We start from the raw sequence: 12653 nt of genomic DNA on the forward strand, positions 1-12653 counted from the left end.
CCAGTCCTGGGTGGTGAAATCCCCCCAGAGGGGGACGAGTAACGCTGGAGGGCCCTGGTTCCAGAACCAACAGCCCCCGGCCAGGAGAAAGTCCCTTTAGGGACCCTGCTCCCCTCAGCCACTGAGGAGCCCGGGCGTGCCAGGGCCCTATAGGCCTTTAGAGCGTTACGGCCGCGCCCGAACTACATTTCCCAGCGTGCCCCGGGCGGCGGCGGCGAGGGGGGGCGGGAGCGGGGGGCCGCTTCCGGGTTGGCGGCTGGCGGCCGCCAGCGCTGTGTGTTTACTTCCGGCCGCCCCAGTGCGCGAGTGTCAGGCTGAGGAGGGTACCCGGCGCAGCCTGGCGGCCGCCCCGCCCGCGCCCGCCCAGCAGGAGCCGGGCAGCGGGGGAAGGAGGGAGGAAGGGAGGAGCCTGGCCCCCGCGCCCGCAGCGGCGGCGGCCCCCATGAGCGGGCAGTGAGCGGGGAGTCGGCGGCCGCGGGAGCTTCCCGGCGCGGCGGGACCCAGCCATGGACTGGCTCATGGGGTGAGTGGGGCCCCCCTCTTCCCCCGCGGGCCGGTACCCGCCGGAGCGTCTCCTGCCTCGACAGGCTTCCCCGCTCCCGGGCAGCCCTGAGCCGTTGGGGGAGCCGTTGAGGGCGCGAGGGCGAACCGTTGGGCGCGTGAGGGGCGCCGGCCGCGCGGGGAGGCGCCGGCCGCCCTGTCGGGTGCGGGGCGCCCCGCGGGCGGCGCAAATGACTAATCAGTTATTCGCAGTGGAGGTGACAAGCGGTGTGTTCACGTCCTGCGGTGACAGCGAGAGGAAGCGTTAGAGAAAGCGGCTGGACCACACAGAGGCGAGCCTCTCTGGGTGTAGCCGGCTGCGCTTGAGAGGAGGAAGAGGTGCAGGGGAGCCCTTGCCTTGTCCCAAGCGGTCGCTCTCTGAAAAAGTAACTTTTCGCTCCTTTTTTGGGGGGATATAGGAAGGCTGGGCGTTGCGGGGCTCTGTGCTTCCCACCAATACAGCGTGGGACTAATACCTCTGCAACGGAACATCACTTTAAACCGAAAGGCTTGCCAAGGTTTAAATGACTTGCTTTGGAGAGGAAGAAGAGACCTCGGCAGAGATTAAAGCCAAATCAGAGCCACGCCAGGGGGTTTGGATAGCCCAGGATTAATAGTGCTAATTACATAGAGACAGAAGGTAGAAAGCCCTTTGCTGCTGGTTTTAGGTCTGAAAACCTCGGTGCAGGAGAGGGCGATGCAGTTGATAGGAGTGACCTGATATGCTACCAGTATCCCAAGCAGGATAAACTCGGTTACTTCTTGCATGAATTGTGCTGGCGACCTGCACTCAGGTGAACTGTGAATAATCATGCTTCAAAATCACATGAGCAGTAGGTTTATGCTTCAGCAAAACCAGTATTGCAGTGATAACTTGCTGCCTTTAGTTTCTTCTTTACAGTAGTTTGATCCGGTTCCTGAATGTGATCTTTACCATCTAGGTTGCCTCGTTTTCTAATGTGATGTGCCTAGAATACAAAATAAACTATTCTGTCGCAGTTACTAGATACGGTGTATTAGAAAGATCACTCGTGTGTGTGTTGCCTTTTGTCTGCAGCTGAACTGTTTGCTAGTGAAAGTACGGCACTTGTTACTTATCTTCAAACTAGATGTGGCCAACTCTAGAGCCAGTTGTCAATTACCAGTTATGTTTTACTGTAAGTTTGAGCCCTCAGTCTGATGGAGTGAGTACTGAATATCTGTGGGCTAGATACTGATGGCTGGATTTTCCTCCAGCAGCCTGAGCAGTGGAAATGCAGTATTTGTGACATGTGAAGGGGTCTATGTGCCATGTACTGCAACACTTGTGTCTTGTAAGTCAGAGGGCTGCACTCCATTGTTACATGGTCTTAATGAAAATATAAATGACACGCTTGTTTTGGTTTGTTTCACAACAACCACAAAGCACAGGTGGTCTGTTATATGCACGTTGTAAAAGTAAAAGCTGAAGTGTCAAAGTGCCACTGCAATTACAAAAAAAGTCAAACCCAGGACTTATGCAAGACATTTGGATGACTCAAAATGCCTCACTTACTCAGTTGTACTTATTTTGTGTGAATTATGTTGTAAACTAGAAAAGAATAAAGGTTTAGTTTAGCCAAACTCTCAGTATGTTAAAATGCTGGTTTTCTTGTGAAAAATATTTTGTGCTTTTTGAAGTTACTATGAAAAAATTGGCATTTTTTCTGTACTTTTTTTTACCCGGAGTGGGTGCATCTGTCCATGTGTGGAAAAAGACTTGCCTGTTTCCCCCATTGTAATGGCAATGGATCCCGAGTCATTTGTGTGTTACTCGCTTGTTCTCAGCTATTTCCTGATAAGTTTCTTGTCTGACCAAACCCAGTATTGTCCCACTGATGCTCTTAATGTTTTCTCCTTTAAAACTTCTGCAAGTTCTATTTGTCTGAATTTTGGGGAGGGTTGTGGCAAGAAGAGAGAGCATTGGTATTTTGAAGGGGGAAGGGGTAGAAGGCCTGAGGGACCCTTTCTTACTCTATCCAAGTTATGGCTGCTGTTAGCAACTATGTGTATAAGTGAAAACATCCTTCTTGCTGTTTGTTGAGGAAGAAACTTGAGGACATTCGTCTGCCAGGGCAGAATTTTGGGTAATGTCACTTGCTCAGCCTTTCTTTCAGTGAAAACTTCAGCTGTTTGGGTCTCTAGTGTGAGAAGGGAAGGGCTGCAGAAAAACCTGCAGAAATAGTCGGAAAACAGGTCACTCCGAGTAACCCATCAGTTTGTGTCAATGTTTTTTGCCTCTGGAGAGCAAATTATACTGGTCTGCTTCTTAATGTTGTCACTCTTTCCCGAATGAGTGTCACCACTAGTAAAAGTACTATGATCTTTCTTATCCTTAACAGCTTTGGTAACCTGCTGGTTTGCAGTTACAGTTTTCCATGTGCTTGCTCACAAGAACCCTTCTTGTATGTCTCATATTATCAGTTGTGCTTTCTTAATGTTTTAGTATGAGAAACACCCTCTGTGTTTTAACTTTGTATTCCTGAGAAATTAACCTTCAAGTGCAAGTGTGTTAAATTAGGCAGCAGTAACAGTTGCTTCTGTTCTAGATCTCTACCGTTCAAGCTCGTGTCACATTTATCTGATAGACTATTTAGAGTGAGATCTGCTTTATTCCTTGCTGGTCCTCCCCTTCACTTGTGGTCTCTTGGAAAGTGGGGGAAGGGTAAGTTCTAATCATACCACAAAGGGCAGCAGCCCCAGTGTCTCTGATCACCTCAGAGTGCTTAATATACAAAAAAAGGAAGCTGAAGCTTATAAACAATAGCGAGTTTATTACGGATTAACAAACAGCTATAGACTTACATGGTCACACAGCAAAACTTCTCTGGGTGCTGCCTTCTGTTCAGTCAAGTGCTTCAAAATCCGGTCAAGTCCTAGGGAAGAAAGCTGAAAAAAATGAGCTGCTGGCATGTTACAGTGCTCAGTTTAGCACCAAAATAAACCCAAAGTCTTTTCTGTGGTTGGTTGGTATCTTTTACCCTTCTACTGAATGTAGCCTTAATACTGATATTGGTAAAAGACTATGGGTTCTTCAGTGCATTCTCTCAATTAAAAAAAAAAAAAAGACCGTTTTGAGCTTTTTTGTTGTACATAGGATATATTTTCAGTGCAGTTTTGACTGGAGACCAGTGCTGCTTCATTGCTTTGCTCACCAACATCTGACAGATCTACATTACCCTCTTTGGAAAAGATTACAAACTTTTGTGTTACAAATAGCATTGATCTGCTCTTGAAGTTCAAGGTAGCAACAAAGACAGGCATTGTTCCTTCAGTTATGAAACTTGCTTTTTAATATGTTGTAAAATTCATAACTAAAAAGGATTAAAACATATTAATGGTACTCGTAAACGTGACACAGTGTTGTCAGTTATTTTTAATCTTCAGCTGTGATCTCTGATGCTGTAATACATTTTTTTCCTAATAGAGGAGGATTGTGAACTGTTATATAAAATGGGTAGAGTGAAACAAACTATTTTACCAACAATTACCTGTTAAACACAAAACATAATCTGGGGCTACATCTGTACTGTAAATTATGTAGTTTAGCAGGTTAATAGACTGTTGATTGCAACTAAGAAAACTGCAACAGTTTAACATAGTTTTGATGGCAAAACACCTCTGTAGATGCATCTTAAACTGGGGAAAAAACCTACCTCTGCAGAAATAAGCTGGAGAGCTATGTATAGGCTACCTGAAAAGCCTTCAGCATGTAGACCAGCCCTATAAAAAGGGACTCTTAGTGAAGGAAATGGGCCTGCGGAGGAGATATTTCATTTTTTTTTTTTGCAGGAAAGCTTCTGTTTCCATAAACTAATGGCATTCCCTCTTGACTCTTACTTGAATGCCTCTGAGCACAAAAAATCTTCTGCATCCTCAAGAAGTGAAATACTACCTCTGAACTCTTCAATGAAGATTATTTTCTGTTGAATGTGTATCAATATTTTCTCTGCATCAGAGGACTGTGTTATTCCAGGATCAGTGTAAGCATCTCTCGTACTTGTGAGCTGCTGTGTCCACTCCTTTCACAGGCACTTCTGGTACCAGTAAAATGTCAGTGCCCTCATCCATGTGGCTTGGTTTCACTGTGGTACTAAGGACTCTTTTTTTTTTTTTTTTTTTTTCCCCCAAGGGAAGACTGCAGCATGTAGTGGCTTGTTAAAAATAAAATTTTAGATGCAAAACTTCTGTTGTGTAATAAAACTTTTTTCTTCTGGACAGCAGGATGTCTAGCTCTTGGGGGGATTTATGACAGTAAGAAATAAGTTGTGGGAGCATGCTAACTTCACACAAGTTTATTATCTCTCTGCCTTTCTGTGCTTTATGGTGACTTGACAAAGATTCACAGCTCCTTCTCCCAGACTTAGAGAGTAAGTGGAGTAAAAGAGAAGAGACTGTGTGCAATAGGGATTCCTCCTGTCTTTAGTTTTTAAGTTGTAGGTCTTGCTATCCATACTGTCATACCATCCACTGCTCAATTATCTGTTCTTTCATATGTTGCCCTGGTGACTTGGAAAGGAGGGCCTAAAAATAATTGAAGGCTATCCTTTTCTCATATCCCACATCTTCAGCTTTGAGGACAGTTAGAAAAGCAATGGCCTAGAAAGACCAGGAAAATACAGATGGCAGAAGAAAGAAGTAAACTGATCAGAACCCTTGTGCCTGAAGACAACACAGACAGGTTCGGTCTACTCAGGTGCTCTGTGATCTGCAAGATAGAGCAAGTGGCTACAGCTGTAAACTGAAGAATGTCTAATCCAATGTAATATAGCCTTCACACTTGCAAGTTTTATTTTGTAATGTCAATTAATCCATTATAAACACCACATATATATGCTGCCTTGCATAGTCTTCATCTGACCAGGATAGGTAGTTGGAAAGTATGTTGTATGAAGACAGCACTGTAACTATGCAAATGCAGTCTTTTTGAGTATATGCTGTACTGATGATTTTTAACAAACAGTGCCAAGAGGACTTCTCTAGGTCTGCACACTGCTAGATATGTCTAGTACAGAAGGCCTGTGTGTCATGCATTTATTTTATTTAGCTATAACTGTCAGGGGCTTAAAATAAAGCTAGTGGCTTTTCCGCTTGTTTTGGATATAGGATTTTACCACATTATGCTAGCGGTGATTTTGAAGGCTGGAAGAAAAGTAACACATACTGCTGTTTTGTTGTCTTCTATTCTGCCTTTATGGAAGTGTCTTTAAGAAATTTCCTCATAAAGCCTTAAGACACTGTCCAGTTCAAGATACACTATGGTGAAATATGAGTAATATTGTTATGCAGAGAAGTCCTAGCCTTGAGCTAGAACAGCTAAGGACTAGATGTGAAAAAAGCACACTAGTGTTCTAGTTCTGAGTCAGTAAAAATCCAATATGCTAATTTTTCAGCTGTTAGACTAAATCTTTGTTGCTTTTGAACGGAATGCATTATCATAGAATATCTCAAGTTGAAAGGGACCCATAAGGATCATCAAGTCCATTAATCACAAGGAATGCATCTTGTAGTGGGAACAGTGAGAAATCATGCAGCATACTTAGCTGTCAGCTTGGCTGGTACATAATACAGTTGAACCAAGAAGACTACTGCTGTGTTTGCCTAGCAGACTTTTATATAAAAAGGTAGCTAATGATTTTTATTCTAGGTACTATTTGAAACTTCCTAATTCTAGCAAATATTTCTATAAAAAGGAAGAAAGGAAGAACACTGGAAGTTCTTCAACTGTTGTAACCATAAAGAATGCTTTCCCCTTTCTTCCTTTCAGTCATCTTCAGTGAAGAAAGTCTCCTGCCTTTATAAGGCAGTCTTCCCTCTAGAAACTCTACTGCAACCTCTCACCTTTCACAGCTTGCATGGTGCATACATTCATTCTGTTTTTTAACTGACCTCACAACAGGTGTTTCCCTTGCATTACATTCCCTGCAAATTCTTGGCTTCACAGGCCATTTTTCCTACTTTGAGGGAGCTGAAAATAACTCAGAATCGGTAAACCAGACATGTCTAGTCCCATCGGGCAGGGAAATATTCACATGTTCCTTATTTACTTCTATTTATAGGTGTAACATTACCTATGGGGTTCCAAGCTTTTCTCCCCAGATAAATCTAGGTCTGTCTGTGAGCCACTTGCACTCAGTTCACTGCTTACTTATGAGACTTCAATATTATTTCATATCAGACATGAGCAGTACCTCTGTTAAACCAGAAGTTAGCTGTGAAAACAACTAGTATAACATAGTTCACCGGTAAAAGAATATCTCAATTAAATATTAACTTGTAATATTCATTAGTATAGTAGTGGAAGGGTGCTGTTAGTTTGAAATGTGAGTTTCCAGGGCTATCATAGTTGTAAAAATGGATTCAGGACTGGATGAGAGCAATTTAAACTTTTCAGGCATGTTGTTCCCTTATGTGTCTCTGGTTCTGAAAGTGCTCAGTTATATTACTGAGGTTATCACTGTTACGACTTTTCTGCTGTAATGCAAAACAAATAAAAAATAACTGCAGAGCCTTGCTCCCTGAAGTGTCCTGGTATAGTTAATGATTTCTTAGAGAAAATGCCAAATAAATCCTGCATTTTGAAACCTGTGTTACTTTAGCAAACCACAGAATTTCTATCAGTTAGGCAGTTACTTTCCTTTGGTCAGTAAAATGCATGTGAATACTGGTTTGCTCTTATGAGAGTGTTCTTTTTCCAACTTCCTTTTTATTGAGGCTATTTATTCCTATTTATTGAGAAGAGTAGATCAATCTCAAGGTCCCTAAAGTAAAATGAACTATTACTTTCCTTAGAAAAAGAGTTGAGCATTCTAAAAGTGTAGAAATACTCCTTCGTGTCTCTGCATGTTACCCTCTTCTCCTTTGTGCTAGCTTCAGTATTCAGGAAGGCTGATAGTTTAAGATGCTCATCTGACTGAAAACTAATCTCCTGTGCGCCCCCCCCCCCCCCCCTTTTTTTTTCCCTCTCCTAAGGTTAGTTTCCAGCTAAATGAGTTCCTGCAGCCTGTTTGTGTAGCTACATGAATAATGTTAATAGCACTATGGAGCTGGTGAGAACATAAAGCTTAGGGAACACTATTTTTTTGTGGCAGCAAGGACTTAAATCAATTGAATGTAATCATGTAGTAATGTAATTATTGGTGCTAATTACTCTGCAAATAATTAGCGATTTTCCGTTGATGTATCCTTTGGTTTGAACTGTTTGGAAGAGCTGTAGAATATCTGAAAATAGGAGATGCTATGACTAGGCTGGTATCTTGGAGCAGGTCGAGGCCTCAGAGCGCTGTCAGAGTTGCTATCCTACTGTTACATTCAGTTTATGGCTAAACTGTAAATATAGTGAACTGTATATTTATTAATAACTCCGAATTTGTAATTTGCCCTAAATCAGGTTTCATCTACCTGAGAAAAGTGCTGGCTCTGTCATGGTGTGAATGTGAAGGTAGATGGTATTTTGGATGCCTCACTAAATCCAGCAGTCTGATTCAAGAGAGTTTTCAGGAAGCTTGGTTCACGCATGATAGCCTACATAGCTGTGCCATATTTCACTGGCAGTTTCCATCTGTTACATCTACTGGATGTGGGCCCAGAGCAAGCATACTTGAAAGAGTAAAATTAATAAGAGACTGCAATTTTTAGATAGCTGCGTATACAAGTTTGAACTCGGTGTTGTCAGATCTGCATATTCTGCAATCATTGCTGACCTATTAAACAACTTTAATGTGTGTCTGCTTAGTGGAATGCTATTGAAGTAATCCTCTGTATCATTTTTAACCCATGTTTAGCCTTCTACAATCAGTGATAAGGTTGGGAATCTTACTTGCTAGGTTCATTTTCTAAATGCCCTCCTTAGCAATTTTTCCACCCATCTTATTATGCAATTACAAAAAAAAATTAGACAGTGTCCTTCACTGTACTAAGCTTTATAATGAATAAACGTGATTTTTTAAAATTTATTTTTGCAATCTTGTTTATAATATTACTGGAGACTGCTATATCAGTGAGACTACTTAAGGAAGAACTGTTGCTTCATGACTTTGTTTCAGCATTTCAAACAGTTGCACTCTAGGAGCTTCCCTCCTCCTGAGACAATAATAGTGCAATAATTTTAAATAATTTAATTTTGGAGTTAGAATGATGAGTATAACTGTAAATGGCTGAACAGCAGTACTATAATTTTAGTATTTGGAGAGTAAAAAATGGCAGTTTTGTGTGAAGTTAGTTTCCTTTTATTCTGCCAGCCAAGAGAAACTGGTCAGGGTGCAAGTTCTTCACACAATCCACAAAGCTCTGTTTCTGACTGTGGAAAAAGAGAATTGAACACACATTTAAAAAAAATAAAAATCAGAATTTAGATACAATTTTCAAGGCCCTGAAGAATGTCAGAAATAAAACTGGAATCAAGACAGGAATGACTATCAGATCAAATTCCTTCTTACTCTGAACATTCGAAGAGTAAATCCATTAAGCTATAATGTAAGCATGCAGAAAACTGTATTTTTAACAAGCATCTTATGGGCTTTGGTGGTTAGGGGGCAAAGTAAAAATGATCCAGGTCCAGTAACTCGAGCTCTTCAGAATATATCTGCATGCCTTTTTTTTTTTTTTCTTTTTCTTCACTGTTCAGGTTAGAAAGGTGTTCGTTGAATATTTTTATCATTAGTGTTCAGTGACTGGATCACTGCTGCCCCTTCTCTACACTGAAATGTGTAAATAGTTGGGACTTTTACCTGAGAAATTTCCTAGTATTTATACATAAAGCACAGAATTTGTGTGAAACAGGTTGCATAAAGGTGACCTTGAGACTGTTTTTTTTTTTTTTAAGTGCTTCATTTTACAACCTTAATGTTCCTGCAGTCTAGAATTTCCTAATTTAGAGAACTTCTTTCTTTGGTACAGTTCTTCATAAAACAGCAGGGAGTTGTTCAGGAAAGGCTTTTTTCCATACAGTGTATGCAACAGATTATGCAAAACTGGATGGAGATGTTTTTTTTACGAGGTGTTTTGTGTCTACTTTGTGGATGGGCTCAAGTTACAGAGTTAACTCTGTGGTTTCAAGTTTGTGTCAGGTGTGATAAGTGATAAATAGCTTTCTTTTCAGTCAGTCTTCTCTCTAATGATATCCAGGTGTTGCTGGAACTCCAGTCTGTAACCTTAAATGATTGTCATGTCTCATAAAGTGTTAGTGTGTGATTGCTTTCCATCAGATATAAAAGGGACTGAGTTTGTAGTGAGGGCTAATAACTTTTATTAGACCAACAGATGTACTTGGAAAAGAAAGAGAAAGCTTCTGGGTATACTTGTATCTCTTGTTTATGTTAATAGACTGTCTTGAACAAAACCATGTTAGTACTACAGCTCCATGTCAGCTGGATAAATCTCACCTGCTGATTTAGCAGGGGGCTGGTATCTTTTTAAGGAGCTGACCAGCCTACATTCAAAAAGCCACAGGTGGGCACTGGTCTTGCTATTTAAGGTTATCTGAATCTCTTCTAGGAAAGGAAAGAGATTAGAAATGAGAGTATTGCTGGTTCTGGTCTAAGGTATCCAGATCCTCAGATACACCTAATCCCCTCCAAAGTAATATTTTCTTTTGTTCCGTGAGCCAGCCTTTCTTGGTTCATTTGTAATTTCTGGTTGGGGTGCGTGTGCTAACATGCAGTTCCAACATATTTACGGGTCTCACCTGTGTCTCCTTTTTGTTGTAGCCAGATAGTGCCATTTTTTGAATTAGCTGATTTTTGAGGTTTGGAAGAAGTCTGACTGGTAAGAGATGAACAGAAGAAATAGCGAAGGGATACTTCAGTCTAATGACTATAGCTGGTTTTTTTGTTCAATTCTAGTCTTAATCTTGTAAAGTAGAGGGTCTGTTGGATGGGCCCCTCTGCTGCTTGATTTTTCAGACATTAAGGAATACTGTATTCTTGGATGTGCATCTAACAGTAGTTGTTCTTATTGTGTCCCTTCCTCACTTGATTATTGTGGTGCTGTTGGTTATGAGCAATTTTTGAGGACTAACCTGAAATTTCAATTTTTTTGGATGTATTTATTAATGTTTCTTATTAGGCATATGATGGGCTTTTACCATGTTGTCTGACACAGCACAAGTTTTAGCTTTGAGTTATGGGTGCTATTCAAAACGCTGAATTTGGGTGATTTGCATTCTTATAACCCCAGAGTGCCTGTAGTGAGGTTGTCTCTTTTGCCCCACCCTGCTGAATATGAAGGTACTGGCCTGAGGCACTTCAGCATGTTGAGGCTTGAGCTGGTGGAGTAAAGTGCTATGAAAACTCATCTGTGAAAGGGGAGATTCTGTGTTAATGCTTGTAATGCAAAGATAGGTATTTAGCTGCAAGTTTATAGGCAATGTGGTTGGTTTACTTTTTAAAGGGTGGCCTTCCTGTTTTCACACAGTACTATAAGGTGGTGGGTTTTGTTTTGTTTTTTTTTAAAGTGTTTATAAGTGTTTTCTAGGCTTGTTTCAGGCAGGATATGCCCAGTTATCCACTAAAATGTAGGCAGCTGTTGCTATATGTGGTATAGCTTTCCAGGTCAGCAAAATATTATTTACATCTTCACAGACTTGCATTTTCTCATTATTGTTAATAGAATCAATGCTTTTGTTTAAATCAAGTTCATCTTGGTTTTAGGTAGAGTGAAAACTTACTAGGTTGACTGGTTGGGAATACTTGAAGATAGTAATCTTGTTAATGGAGAAATATTTTCTGCAGTTCATGAAAAACACACAGTATAATTATCCACTACCTTGCAGGACAAAATCACTTTGGGGTTTTTTTGGTTTGTTTTTTCAGTAGAAATGTATGTAGTCCTTTTTCTAAGTAAATAAGATAAGAAATATTCTTGCTTAGTAGATCTATTAAATTCCCATGTTTAAACATTTTATTCTGAAAAATGGGCTTTTTAAATTTTCTAGTTGACAAAAATTTCTTGAGAAGGAAATAACTTTATAATAAAGGCAGGCTCATTTCAACACATTGATTCTAGGGTGTGTCAGGTATCTGCACTATTTCTGAGCCAAGCCAAAAATGTAAAATAAAAGGGTGTTAAATATTTCTGTGTGCATAATGAATTAAACTAACATGAAGGTTGCTTAACTTCTGAATGACAACTTCCATGAAGATTTTAATGTGTTTTAACAGATACAATTCAAATTCACTCTTTTAACTTGATTTGACTTCCTGTGTGGAAAAGCACTCTTGCAATGGCAAACAGAAAAAAAAAGAACAAACCAAAAAAACAAAAAAAACTTTGTGCATGAGAGGGATCACCAGGCTGATGGTCCCCAGTGTTAAGAACAGCCATTGCTGTTAAAGTAAGCAGATAGAATTTGAGCGAAGAGGAAGCAAATATAGGAAGAAGGAAGGTGCTTATACATGTAATAAAACTTTGCTAGCACATACATCATAATTTCCTGTCTGGGTATAATAAAGGAATAATAATTATTTTCCATTATTACTAAGACCTTGATATTTTTATAAAATACTGCACACAATAGTATCTTATGTAGAATCACTGTTTGTAATTCAACTGTAGCTGTCAAAACAAATGCTCGAAGAACTTGGATCCGGGGAATTCCAGTACATGCCTGACCTAAAGGAGTAATTTATCGTTCATCCAGATAAACGTCTGTGGCCTGATTCGTCACACGTGTACATTTTGCAAATATACGCCTGCAACATGCTACCCATGTATCACAGTATGCTGTCTGTGTTGCTGTCTGTTGTGACTTTTCAGTTGCCTGTGGCTGCGAAAATTATTGCCTGCCCTTTAATCCCTAGGCCAGTAGTTCTTGTCCGATGGTTTGTATGTAATATTTTCTTCTACTTGTGGAGTTAGCACACTTTTATTATAAGGTGTGGATGTGGTTGGTTTGGGTCTGTGACTTCACAGACAAAGGTTCCAGTCCTAGTTATGCCAAAAATCAGTGTATGCAATTTTATGGTATCACAAGTCAGGCCAAAAGATACTACTGATCAGTCTCAAGGGCTAAGATGGAGAAACACTAATGTCTTCTGAATGATGTGAGATTTGAACTTGAGGGCATCTAACTACGAGATCAGTGCGCCCTTTGTGGA

At 40.6% G+C, this 12653-nt stretch overlaps 1 protein-coding gene across 1 annotated transcript in view; it reads left to right on the top strand.

Annotated features, from left to right (window-relative positions):
- The first annotated feature begins 269 nt into the window (after positions 1-269).
- Positions 270-12653, top strand: part of MOB2 (MOB kinase activator 2) — a 121919-nt gene continuing 109535 nt past the window's right edge. Inside the window, exon 1 of the mRNA XM_072864860.1 lies at positions 270-523. Within this exon, the coding sequence (XP_072720961.1) occupies positions 507-523 (17 nt within the window). The 5' untranslated portion in view covers positions 270-506. The remainder of the gene's footprint in view (positions 524-12653) is intronic.

The sequence above is a fragment of the Ciconia boyciana genome, chromosome 6, assembly GCF_034638445.1.
Source record: "Ciconia boyciana chromosome 6, ASM3463844v1, whole genome shotgun sequence".
NCBI classification, from domain to species: Eukaryota; Metazoa; Chordata; class Aves; order Ciconiiformes; family Ciconiidae; genus Ciconia; species Ciconia boyciana.